A 14351-nucleotide genomic window follows, 5' to 3' on the forward strand; every position below is an offset into this window, starting at 1 on the left:
GGTATATGCCCTGACTGGAATTGAACCGATAACCTTTCTGTACACTGGACCAGGCTCAACCAACTGAGCCACTCCCACCAGGCGTCACTAGCTATTTTAAAGATAATTTATAAGCTATTGTTAATAATTGTTCTAGTTTCATTTTGGTTGCATCAGCTTCATTGAAATATTTTCAGTGGATTTAACTACTGATTTTCCTTACATCCAAATACTTTTGACTTAAGCAGTGTTTGGTCTTTATTTCCTGGTCAATGAATATTTTGCTGACTGACTTACTAATAAGCAGGTATAAACAGTATCAATTGTAAAAACAACCAAGGATAATAATTACCTCTTTGCTCTTAAAAAAGTAAGAATTAGTAAATTTAAGTGAGTGTACAGTTCTCTTCTAGTTTGATATTTGTTTTTTTTGTTTGTTTGTTTTTTAAATACGTCTTTATTGATTTCAGGGAGAGGGAGAGAGAGATAGATAGAAACATCAACGATGAGAGATTGTCACTGATCGGCTGCCTCCTGCAAGCCCCCTACTGGGGACTGAGCCTGAAACCTGGTCATGTGCCCTGACCAGAAATCGAACCTTGATCTCCTGGGTCATAGGTCGATACTCAGCTGCTGAGCCACGCCAGCCGGACTGATATTTGTTTTAGAATTGCATAGCAAATAAAGAGTTGAACAAGTTTCTACAAAGTCAAATGTTTAAACATAATAATAAAAGACAAAATTGTGAATTGTTAGAAACATCTGTATTTCTCTGTAATTATAAAATACTTCTTAAAATAAAATTTAACTCAGTTTTAAATTAGCTGTTATTTTTAATTCTTGTGGCACAGAAAATTGGGAGTTCATGGTATTGGGATGCCTCAGTATAAATCCACTCATGGAATCACTCATGGAATATTTCTTTGTTTTCTGTTATAATAAGATGTTACAGGCTCATCTTTAGCTCTCTTACCTTCAGCCTTGGAAGCAGCCATTTCTCTAAGGAGGCTTGATTCCTTTTCCTGGAAAATGATGTTTTGAAGCCAAGATCTGGGCTGTAGGTAACATGTACATCTTGTGTTATTAAGTTGTCACTATTCTGCCCAGCCTGCATGGCCCAGAGGTTGAGCATCAACCTGCGACCCAGGAGATCATGGTTTGATTCCTGGTCAAGGAACATGCCCTGGTTGTGGGCTCGATCCCCAGTCAGGGGCGTGCAGGAGGCAGCTGATCAATGACTCTCTGTCATCAATGGTGCTGCTATCTCTCTCTCCCCACTCCTTTCCTCTCTCTCAAGTCAATAAAACATTAAAAAAAAAAAAAGATGTCACTATTCCTAGTTCTTCTCTATATGCAGACCAATAAAATATATGTACGTCTATGTGTACATACATACGTGTATATATATATATCTGCCTGACTTCCTGTCTACATTCATACCTAGCTATAGCCATCTATCTATATAGATATTGAAACTAGTTTTTACCGATATCTCCAATTCATGTCTAATACCATAAGGTTTATTCTAGTATTTGTAACTCCCTTTTGTGACATTGAGAAACCTATTTCCCATTATTCTAAATTTGTTTTCTTATTTGTTCAATTCCCCTGTATGTAATCTACCTCCCATTGCCACCCCTTCCTTACACTTATGCCTTCCTCACCACAAGTGGGTTTTGACATCCCATGCTGGCTCTCGCTGTGAATACTTTCCTCACTGTCTTCAGGCTTAGGCATCCCATGTGAGGCTCTGGGATGCTTTCCTTACCCTGCTTGATTTGTGACTCCTCACATCAGGTCACCGCCCTCTGGGGATTCCCTTTTATATACTGCTTAGCTTCTTCTGTCCTGTGACAGGCTGCTCTTCGCCACGGTCTTTTTCTTTGTTCCTGTTCAGACTCTTGAGACCTCATGCTGGATTCCTCTCCCACAGGGATTCCTTGTCAACCTGATTGGGTTTTGACACTTATAGGCCAGGATACCACTCTCTGGACACACTCTTCATCCTGGTTGGGCTCTGGCACATCAACCCTGCTCATGCCTCTGCAGACATGTTCTTTGACGTGCAGGGGATGTGGGTTTGCCACACCAGGCTACCTCTTTGAGGGTATTGAGGACATACCCTTCTGGGGCTCTAAAATGCTATTCTGGGCCACCCTCCTAAATGGATGACCATCACACTCTGCTTGGGGTTCTTTTTTTTTTTTTTTTTTTAAATCCTCACCTGAGGACATGCTTTTTATTGATTTTAGAGAGTAAGGGAGACAGAGTTAGAAACAAATATTGATGTGAGAGTGAAACATCAGTCGGTTGCCCCCGCACATACCCTGACGGAGGATCGAACCTGTAACCTAGGTATATGCTCTGACCGGGAATCAAACCCATGACCATTCAGTGAGTGAGATGATGCTCCAACCAACTGAGCCACCCTGCCAGGGCTCTGCTTGGGGTTCTTGATGTCCCTTCATATGACTCCCTTTCTGACCTTGCCTCAGGACTGATAACCTGCCTTCCCTTTCCTGCTTTGTAGACCCCTTCCTTATTTTTTACAACCAATTTCTTAGGCCAGACAGATCCCCCTGCTGTATGGTCACTCCTCTGTTTGCTTGGGCTCTGATACTCTATGCCAAGCAGCTCTTCACATAGTGTTTCAGTATTTCAGTACCCAAGTTTGGATCACTATGTTTTCTACCCACCTTCCTCTGCCCTACCTAATGGCTTCAGGATTGAATGGTTCAGGAAAGGAAGGGAAATTATGAGTTTTTACTTTTTTAATCTTTGTTAATTTGATAAAGTTCTTGTCTTTTCATTTTCTTAGTTACTTTATCAGTTATATACATTACAGATATTCTGTTTTTGTCTTCAGCAGTCTGTCTTGCTACATTAAGTATACTAGCATAGGTATTTTAAGTTAGTCTTGAGGGCCAGTTAGTATATTATGCCATAATTTTACTGAGGGCTATGGCTTTGTTGCTAATTAGTTTAATAACTTAAGTATTATTTTGTTACATGTGCTTTTTTTTTTTTAAATCCTTACCTGAGAATATTTTTTTCATTGATTTTTAGAGAGAGTAGAAGGGAAGGAGAGAAGGGGCCGGGGGAGATGGGGAGAGAGACATCGAGAAACATCAGTGTGAGAGAGAGACATTGATTGGTTGCTGTTGCATGCACCAAGGCACCTGGGTTGAGGATTGAACCTGCAACCCAGGTACGTGCCCTTGACCAGGAATCGAATCCACAACCCTTCTGTGCTCAGGCCAATACTGACCACTGAGGCACACCGGCTAGGGCATGTCACATGTGCTTTTATATTTGTTTATACCTGACTAGTTCTGATCAGCCACTGCACCTGTAAACACAGTGTTTATGGGATTTCCTTGTTGACTATTCTCAGCTTGAATTTAGCAGAATGTTTTGTTTAAATTTACACAAAACAGTTTGTACTTTGCCAACATTTTCTAAGCTCTGCATAGGTCTTTCCCCTTTCCCTTTAGTAATATAAACCATCCCCTTGCAAGGAAGATTATTCCAGGAGAAGTATATTTTAAATCAGTTATATAACATACTTTAGAGTTAGTTGAAGGTCTAATTACATAGTCTTTGAAGCAGAATTTTAAGACCAGTATCGTTCTTAGCAGTTGTATTTTTTACAAGGAGTTTCAGTGATGCTGGTATTTCTCCTTTCCCTCCCCATATGTAGAATTGAATTAACTTTACCAGTAATTATTAAGTTGTTACCCTTTGCTTGGAAATTTTTTTGTGTCCATAGAAATATAGATGCTTCTTGTTAAAAAAAATCTGAGATAGTTTATATGTATAGAATTTTGTTTTAATGTATAGGAACTTCAAGTATTTTCCTCCTTAAAATTATAAGGGACTCTTTTGCTGCACTACAGGCATTGGTTTTGTTTTTTTCTATGTAACATTTCTTATTCAAGATATGCCTAATTTTTTCTTTTTGGAGAGGGTATAGAGATTACTTTAAACTCCATCTGTAATTATCGATCTTGAAAATGCATAATAAGCAAACTACTAACTACCCTTTCAATCTCTACTAGTCCCAATACTGATATATTCTATCCAATTTAGCGAGCATTTCATTGTTAAGAAATGTATTGATTACTAGAATCACTGTGAAGTAACAGTTGCAAAGTGGATAATCTAATAAAAGACCATATTCAAATCTACCAATAAGAATAAACTTAAGTGTTGTCTGCCTTTGTTGGAATTTTAACTATTTAAGTATTAGTTATATAGAAATAAGCTTAAATTCAAATGGTTTACACATCATCTTGGGCATGAGCATGGAGTGATTTGATTAAGTGTGTTAGCATTCTAACTTCTAGCTCTATAGAAAATACTGTACAAAACTTAATGACCCCGGCTTGTGTGGCTAAATGGTTGAGCATCTACCTATGAATCAGAAGGTCACGGTTTGATTCCCGGCAAGGGCACATGCCCGGGCTTTGGGCTCAGTCCCCAGTAGGGGGTGTGCAGGAGGTAGCTGATTGATGCCTCTCTCGATGTTTCTGTCTACTCTCCCTCTCCCTTCCTCTCTCTGAAGTCAATAAAAACATATTTATTGACCCCAAAACTTAATTGAGATGTTTTGTGTGACCAGTTTTTTTAAAAAAGCTGTAAGTAATGCAGGAAACTGGTATTATTTAACTTTCTGTTACTCTATTTACCTGGAAACTTGTCTCATACTTTCATTTACAGTTGGGCCAAAACACAATAGTATAATGCCACTATAGTTTAATGTTGCTGAAAATGCTCTCCATTCACATTTCTGTATTTGATAAATTCTGCTCTAAAACCAAAGTTTTACCACATTAGGGAAATACTTATTTTAAGCCTCAGGAATATTATTTATTGCCAGGTTGTTTATACCATTTCAATCTATACATCAGTAATGCACAAATCAGCAAATCCAGTAAGGGCTATTTTCATCAGTTCTGCTTACTCCATTTCAGTAAGAGGTAGTCTGGGTAATTAAGTTGCTGTCATGTTTTGAAATTTAGGGCATTATTAGCATTTTTTCTAATGCATATTTAGAAAGGTATCATTTAAGGTATATGCCTTAGTTTTAGTTCCTATAGAATAAGATTCAGGAATTTTTATAAAAGGAAGCTTTTATAAAATGTTATTTGAACTGCTGTTTGTGAGACTTTAGGGGACTAAGTTTCATATGAAATCATTAGCATCAGCATTCAATAAAATGTATTTTGAGTAGATATACATAAGCTTAATATTTCTTCTTTATCTGAATAACCAGTGATTAAACATTTTAATGTAGTTATTATGGTTTCAAAAATAATTTAAAAACTAAATTTCATAAAGTATATTCTTTGTTAGTATTCACTAGAGATTTCATATTTTTGTAAATAGATCCGTTTTACATATTTGGTGTACAAAGTACCAAGATGAATCTGCCTTATCTTTAGGGGCTGTCACATTAATGACAGGCAGATAGGAAAACTCTAAAGTAACGATTTTCAACCTTTTTCCATCTCATGGCACACACAAACTAATTACTGAGATTTTGCGGCACACCAAAAAATAGGTATAATTTTCACACAAGATGGCTATTGTGTTGGCTATTGTCATTTTTTTATTTGACAATCCAAGGGAAAAGAGGTCAGTGCCCCTGACTAAATTGTCAGGTATTGCATGTTTTAAAAATTCTTGCAGCAGCCTGGCTGGAGTGGCTCAGTGGTTGAGCGTTGACCTATGTACGAACCAGGAGGTCACAGTTCAATTCCGGGACAGGGCACATACCCAGGTTGAGGGCTCAATTCCCAGTAGGGGGCGTGCAGGAGGCAGCTGATGGACGACTTTCTCTCATCATTGATGTTTCTATCTCTCTCTCCCTCTCCCTTCCTCTGTCTCTGAAATCAATAAAAGCATATGTTAAAAACAAATTCTTGGAGCACACAGGTTGAAAATTGCTGCTCTCAAGTTTACTTAGGCTAGCAAGTAAAGAACAGCTGATACCCAGGGAGGGTTAAAACATGTCTTTGAACTGACTGTCAAAGCATGGCTTTCTCAGAGGTAGGCATGTTAAGTCAGGCCCACACATGTGGGTACTTCTAGTGTCCTGTCACTTGGTTACTTCAGGTTAATTACAAAGGAATTGTGTTAATTGTTTTACTCACTTATGCCATTTAATTTCCACAATAATCCAATAAAATAAATGTTATTATTCCTTTTTGAAAATGAAGAAACTGAGACTGATAGAAGTTAAATAACCTACCCATAGTACTGACCCTTAGATCTAAATCTTACTCTTAACCATATGGTTTGCTATACTGATTCCCCACATTGGTATGTTTTTTATTGCACCATGCAGTCAGCATTTGCTGTTTTAGTCTGGAATGTGGTCATCTTATAAAGGGAAATTACTCTCTGACTTCAATCATTTCTGAAATTCTTTTATTGTAGGCCTCTCTTAGAGACTTTAAATGATTAACTAGAAAAAAGAGTTATCAGTGTTTAAAAAGATTCACCATTTACATTTTTTAAAATATGTTTTTATTGATTTTAGAGAAGAAGGGAGAGGGAGAGAGAAACATGGATGTGAAAGAGGAACATTGATCGGCTGCCTTCTGCATACCCCCTACTGGGGATTGAGCCCGCAACCCAGGCATGTGCCCTTACCAGGAATTGAATCAGCAACCTCTGGGTCACCGTTTAATTTTGACCAGTTTTATTAAAATGATACTGTAAAAATATAGGGAGAGCCTGGGCTATTAAAAGACTGAACAGAGAAATAACTGTCTGGTTAGTTGCAAGATAGTAATTTCCCACCCCAATGGTTAATGTTAACTTACAGCAATTTTTGTTTTGGCACTTTAAACTCAGCATCAAAAATGCATTCTCACTTTTTATGTTTAGCTGTTTTTAAAAATAGGCTGTGGTTATTAAATATGTGTGTGGTGAATTGTAGGTTTATTAAAGAATTGAGGGCATAAAATAGACTGGAAGGGATTGTAATATTTGCATATTTTAATGCTCATTGACTTTCAAATATATTTAAAAGTGATGTTTGAGGAATGATTCTTCCTTTATTTTCTTAGCTTTTAAAATTCTTTTAAAAATACAATTTTAAAAAAGTGGTTTTATCTGAAATATCAGATGTAGAGTCTTGTTTTGTGTGACCAACAGTTCGAATTTTTAAAAGTAATGGCAATTATTCCAAATGATTTTCTTTCAAAATTAGATATTTTCTATCTGCTTTTACATGTAATCTGGAATTGTGTGCTTGCGAACACACCCATACTGATATGTCATTATTTTCACTTTATAGGAGCCATCTAGAACAGTTTCAGGCAGATACAAAAGGTAAGAATCTTTAAGGTATGACTTACAACATATTGTAGACGTGAATGTAATGTCTGTCTCACCATGGCTTAACTAACTAGAACTGTCGAGCAGCTTTTTGAAAACTAAGAAACCTTTATATTGTGCTGTTAAAACGAAATTACACTGTAGGCAGGAGTGTACTGTCTGTCTAACCATGACATATTCTGGCATACCTTGCAGTCTTTGAAACTGTGTACACTGTGAATTTGTATGGACCTGATGAACTTAGCAAAATAAAAACTTAGAATCATTTTTCCTTATGTATTTAAACATTGAAAATACCACCTGTATTACTCAGCTTGGGCTGCCATAACAAAAAACCATAGACAGGATTGCTTAAACAGAAATTTATTGTCTTACAGTTCTGGAGGGCTGTAAAGTCCAAGATCAGGGTGCCAGCAGGGTTGGATTCTGATGAGGGTTGTTCATGACTTTCAGATGGCTGCCTTCTTGCTGTGTCCTCAAATGGTGGAGAGAGAGAGGGTGGATTCCCTCAGGTCCTTCTTAATAAAGACACTAATCCCATTGTGAGGGCCCCACCCTCATGACCTCACCTAAACCTAATTACCTCCCAAAGGTTCCCCTTTCACACAGACCATTTCATTGGGGGTTAGGACCTCAGCATAAGAATTTTGGGGGTGCATAGTTGGGTCCTTCCTTAGTTTTGTTCAGGCTGCTATAACAAAGTACCACAGACTGGGTAGCTTTTAGGCAACTGAAATTTATTTCTCATGGTTCTGTAGGCTGGAAGTCAGAGATTAGAAATGTGCAATTTTGGTCAGCTTCAGGTCAGGGCCCTCTTCTGGGTTGCTGACTGACAACCTATTGCTCTATCCTCACATGGTGGAAAGGGCTAGGGAGCTCTTGTAGGGTCTTTTATAAGAACACTGATTCCATTCATGAGGACTCCACCTTTGTGACCTAAGCACATCCCCAAGATCCCACCTCCTAATACCATCACATTGGGCAGTAGGATTTGGACATGAATTTTCAGGGGGTCACAAACATTCAGACCATAGTAAAGCAATCCCATGGCACCACCTCTACACAATGAGTAATGCTTTTACCAGAAAATATGAGTGTCTGTGCACATGTGTAGTATGAGAAGTTGTTTGATGGAGATGCCTGGGATATTAGCTTTGTTCTTCCCTGTTGAAGCCATAAAGGTTTTAGAAGATGTGATCATACATGTGCTAATAATTATAGAATAATTATAAATCAAGTGCTTATAATGCCCAAAGTGCTTTACAGAGAGATTTCATTCAGTTCTCATTTACTTTCATTTCATAGATGAGGGGTTAAAGAGGTAGAATAATTTCACTGGGGTTACAAAGCTAGTTAGCCTCTGAATCTAGATTTGAACTAGGCAACCTGACTCCAGAACCCATAAACTTGCACTTGACCATATCCCTAGATTTATATAAGACCATTGTTTTCCTCTACTTGTATGTTAAAGTTTAAAATATTTGGTTAAAAGTTTTGATTATTATATTCCATCTAAAATAAAACACTAAGAGGAGCTCTTATTTTAATACTAAGTTATATACAAATAAAATTTAACTTTGAATTTTTACCATGGCCATAATATCTATTAGTGGTAGAAAGGGAGATAAGAAGACCAAAATAATCAACAATTAAGTAAATAGGTCTGAAACCATTTCTGTCAAACACTTAATATCGTTGCTACTGCTACTGCTTTTATTTTCATTTATGGGTAATTTTGATTTAGGTATAATGAAACTCAGATGCTTTTAAAAGCTCCTAACATTTATACATTGCTTGGTAATTTTTACAAAACATGAATAGTTTTAAACTAGAAAGAATCTCTTTTCTTTTGCAAGAAATCATTGCCAGTCAGATAGCTTTGATTTGTCCTATTTTGCATCTACCATTCTCAGACAAAAAAAAAGTTTTGGTTTGGGGAATAGAGTTAAACTTCAGCCCTAGCCAGTTTGTTCAGTGGTTAGAGCGTTGGCCTGTGGACTGACGAGTCAAGAGTTCGATTCTGGTCAAGGGCACATACCTGGGTTGCAGGCTTGATCCCCAGCCCCAGTCGGGGCACGTGCGGGAGGCAACCAGCTGATGTGTCTCTCTCACATGGATGTTTCTCTCTCTCTGTCTCTTCCCCTCCCTTCCACTCTTTCTAAAAAATCAATGGAAAAAATATCCTCAGGTGAGGATTAACCAAAAATAAATAAATATATAAATGAATAAAAGATAAACTTTAATAACTTGTCAAATTTGTTGTATGAATCATATACATATCTAGTTCTTATTAAATAATAAACCTTAAATTATGATTGGCACATTTCAGATTTGTGTTCTTTTTATAAAAATTTTATTTTTTTAATTACAATTGTCATACAATATTAGTTTTAGTGCACAACATAGTGATTAGACATTTATATACCTAACGAAGTGATAAATGTAGCCCTTTGACACCATACATCAGATTTGTGTTCTTTAATTAGAGTTAATACAGCAATAATTTTCTTGTAAATCCTCATCAAAAACTTTATTTGCATATCATGCTGTTAAATCAGGAAGAAAACTGGTTCCCAGTGGTGTATATTTTTATTTTTAAGCTTTTTAAAAAAGACCATTATTTTACGTGTGACCTGTTTGTATACTTGTACTTTTTTTACTTTCATAGCCTAGAGTATTTCGTTTGTTACTTTTCAGCTTTCAGAGGTTTAGACCTGTTTAATACTGTTATAGAACAATAATTTTTTTTTAAGTTCTAGTTATTATTCATATGACACAGCAACTTGTAGTTGGAATACTTTCTAAAAAGGAAAAAAAAGGACACTTAAAAACATAAAACCTAGAATCTACATCTGAAATTACCAATTCCTTATATAGAGGAATTTGTTATATTATACATCGGCAGCTTATTATTTTTATTAATCTGTCATCAAGTTGTAGCAATGACTAAAGAAGGCATAAATGTTTCTTGGTGAGGATGTATGCTGACTGATGGGGATAAAAAAAGGAGAAATGGGCTAAAGGATAGAAATTTGGCATCATATGTTAGAAAATATTTTCAGTAAACCAAATAACTTATATATACAGCTATACAAACTCTTAAAGTCTAATATTAGAGGGTACAAGCACCAACAAGACTAGTTTGTATGTGTGCTGTTATAAATTTACGAATTAAATATTTAATTTTTTCTTACAAGTATCAAGAATGTGCTTTTTGAACATTTAGTCTGTTAAGCACTTACTCTAGTTATGCTATAGAATCGTCCCCCCTTATCCGCAGGCGTAGTCTAAGACCCGCAGTTGGTGCCTGAACCCATGTGTACTGAATCCTGTATATACTGTTCCCCTCCTATACTTGCATAGCTATGATAAAGTTTAATTTGTAAATTAGAGATTAACAACAATTAATAATAAAATAGAAGAAGTAATATACTATAATAAAAGTCATGTGAATATAGTTTCTCTCTCAAAATATCTTATAGTACTATACTCATCCTTCTTCTGTGATAATGTGAGATGATGTCTGCCGGATAAGATGAAGTGAGGTGAAGGATGTAGGTATTGTGACATAGCATTAGGCTGCTATTGACCTCACAATTTTTTTTCACTCTTCACCCGAGGATATTTTTTCCATTGATTTTTGAACAGAGTGGGGGGGAGGAAAAGGGGGGGAGAGAGAGAAAGATGTAAGAGAGAGACATCAATGGTTGCCTCCTGCACGTCAGTCAGTCTGATGACTGACATGGCTACTGTGTAACTAGTCAGGTAGTGTATATAGAGTGGATACACTGGACAAGGGGATGAGTCGCATTCTGGGTGGCACAAGATTTCATTACGTTACTCAGAAGGGCTTGAAATTTAAAACTTAAGAATTGTTTATTTCTGGAATTTTCCATTTAATATTTTCAGAGCATTGTTGACCATGGGTAACTGAAACTGGAAAGAAAAATAACGGATAAGGGAGGACTACTGTATTTTATCGAATTGATTCTTATCTAGAACATCTCTCTCATGTTCACTGACTCCCGTTTTAAAATGTTTAAGTAACTTTAAGGAACTACAGTCATCCCTCGATGTACTCGGGGTATTAGTTCCAGGACCCTACTCAGATACCAAAATTTGGGGATGCTCAAGCCCCCTATATAAACAAAGCTATATACATTCTCTTGAATACTTGAAATCACCTCTAGATTATTTATAATAGCTATTACACTGTAAATGCTATATAAGTAGTCATTGTGCTGTATTGTTTAAGGAATAGTTACAAAAAACATCTGTACATGTTCAGTACAGATGCACCCATCACTGGCCTAACTACAGAGTACACATCAGCAACATTGTAACATTTTTTTTCTGAAATTTTCCACCCAAGGTTGGTTGAATTTGTGGATGTGGAACCATTGGATATGGAAGGCCACTTGTATTTGGAGATGTGGGGGGTCATGAAATTCCTGAAACTCAAGGGTTAGGAAAATACTCAGTGTCATGTATTTGTAGGTTTTTTCCCAATATGTAATTTTCTTAATAGAATGTTTACTTGGTTAAGTTTATAGTGCATTGATTAAAATAAAATTATTTTTAAAAGGCCAAGGCAGATATTAGTTGTGTGGCTGTGGATACCCTGCTTGATGTGATATCTAAATAAACCCTGCATACATACATACAACAAACAAACAAACAGAAAACCCCAGTCTGAATAACTTGCAAAGGGCAGATTAGCCAGGATGTATAATTTACAATTCTTATTTAAGCATGTGATTTAACCGTTAGGAATGGCACTGATTAAAAAACAAGGGAAGCAAGTTAAGCAGACATTGTTCTATCATTCTCACATAGTAATTAACATCCTTTTATTTTCACAGATTTTTTAATACATTATTAATTACCTTATTAAGTAACCTTTATGCAAAGTGATAAGTGTGCTACTAAGTTGACCTCCTCTCCAGTAACAATAGGTTACATGTATGTAGCTTTTAATGATATATAGAGCACCTTCTTGTACCTTACCCAGCAATAGCCTCATCAAGCAGCCAGACAGGCATCTTCTTTCCAAAATGAGGAAAAAGGTTTTGGTTCCATGAATCCTTTATTATACCACATTCCCTCTGAGCAGAAATTAGCTAAGTTGCAAGAGAGGAAGTATTTTTTTGTTTTTTTAGGTTAAAAGAGAGGGAACTTTTTGTTTATATAAAGAACAGTGGACACACCAGGATATGAATGTTAGTTAATGTTATCTTAGCTAAAACGTAGGTGCAAAATTCTGTTTCATATCTGTAATGTTTCATGTTATTATGGTTCTATAACTATAATTCATATAGGTTTTCAGGGCTTTTCTTCCCTTACAATTTTTTTGCAGTTACTGAAAATGATCAGGGTAGCCTGGCCGGGTGTGGCTCAGCGGTTGAGCGTCGACCTTGGATCCATGCGATAGGAGTTTGATTCCCGGTCAGGGCAAATGCCGGGGTTGCGGACTGGATCCCCAGTTGGGGGCATGCAGGAGGCAGCCGATCAATGACTCTCTCATCATTGATATTTCTATCTCTCTCTCTCCCTCTCCTTTCCTCTCTCTGAAATCAATAAAGATATATTTAAAAGAAAAAAAGGAAAATGATCAGGATAGAATTTTTATACAACCTAAAAATTGTTTATTTTAAAAACAATTCTTACTATTGAATATTTGGATTAGAAAAACCCACTCATAACCATACCACCCAAACCAATCCCTATTAATATTACTTATTTTTTACTTCCAATTTATTTTTATAGGCTTTTTATTTGTATAACTATGTGGTTAATAGACATAAAATATTGCATTCTGTTTTGCTCCTTAGTTAATGTAAGACAAGTATCTTCAACTTTTAAGTTGTATGGAGAATGACTAGTATTAACTGAGCAATCTCTGCTTTTCTCCTTTTCAATGAAATGCAGCAACCAGAGACCTTCACTATAACTGTTTTGGGGACCCATAATTTTGTTGTTGTTTTGTTTTTCCATAATTTCTTTGTTTGGATAAAATGTGACTGACTCTTTTCCTCAAGTACCAGCATTCTCTTCCAGTCAAGTCTGCTAAAATGTTTGTTTTGATAACTTGAATTTCTCCCAATTGATATATTTGGGAACAGTTTGATCATAACACAGAATTTGAGTTTGCTAATTGCACAACTTTAATTTTGTTCATGAGAAACAATAGATGCACCCCGAAAACTACCTAGCTCAACCATGCCACATAGAAATGCACAGAGCACACACCTCAGATGTCTACCAGCTTACCTCATTGTGAACCACAGCTATCCACATGTGGTGTTAGAAGAACTTCCTGCCTAATTTCAGATAACCCTCCTTTTCATACTTGGTGTTTAAAAAAAAAGAGAGAAGTGTCACTTTTAAAAGTTTCTGTATGTCTTGAATTATGTCAGATCTCTTGTCTTTGAACTGATATACAGAGAAGTTAAAACATTAAATTGTCACTTGATTATTAATGCTCTTTCATAGGAAATTGAATAGACTCTACTTAAGTTTGGAAAGTGAATAATTTATTTAGAAACTGTAAAATAGCCATATAGAGCTTTAAGATGTTATAACACAACTGTTAATTTTTTTCTAAATGGAAGTTTCTTTATAACCACTCTTAAAACCAGTATCTGTTTGCACATGTGTTTAGAGAACCACTTAGTCACAAGAAACTTTGTTGGTTTGTAGGTTAGGGGTCAAACCAAAAAAATCATCCAAATCCTTGAAAGGTAAGAAATTTCAGACTAAAGATCAAATGTATCTCCCAGTCTTCTTGGGCTATATGTGACCTATTCTAAAGAAATATATTCCTTCTCAAGATCTTTTATGTCTGTATTAGCATAGTCTATATTTTACCAAATGCTATAATGCATACAATAGCTGTGGCTCTTCTGGTTAATAGATTTTGCAAATGGACTTGAAAGTAACAAAATGATAATTTAAAAGTAATTGAGACACTGGTACATTTTGTGGACTGAATTCTTCTGTGGTGCATTTGTGAAGTTTTTTCTGTT

The 14351-nt window shown here is 36.1% G+C and overlaps 1 protein-coding gene across 1 annotated transcript in view; it reads left to right on the forward strand.

Moving 5' to 3' along the window:
- The window catches only part of PAWR (pro-apoptotic WT1 regulator), a 98612-nt gene that overhangs the window by 69647 nt on the left and 14614 nt on the right, over positions 1–14351 (forward strand). Inside the window, exon 3 of the mRNA XM_081130712.1 lies at positions 7286–7320. Coding sequence (XP_080986838.1) covers positions 7286–7320 — 35 coding nt within the window. The remainder of the gene's footprint in view (positions 1–7285; positions 7321–14351) is intronic.

This window comes from Miniopterus schreibersii, assembly GCF_964146895.1.
Source record: "Miniopterus schreibersii genome assembly, chromosome: 2".
NCBI lineage: Eukaryota > Metazoa > Chordata > Mammalia > Chiroptera > Miniopteridae > Miniopterus > Miniopterus schreibersii.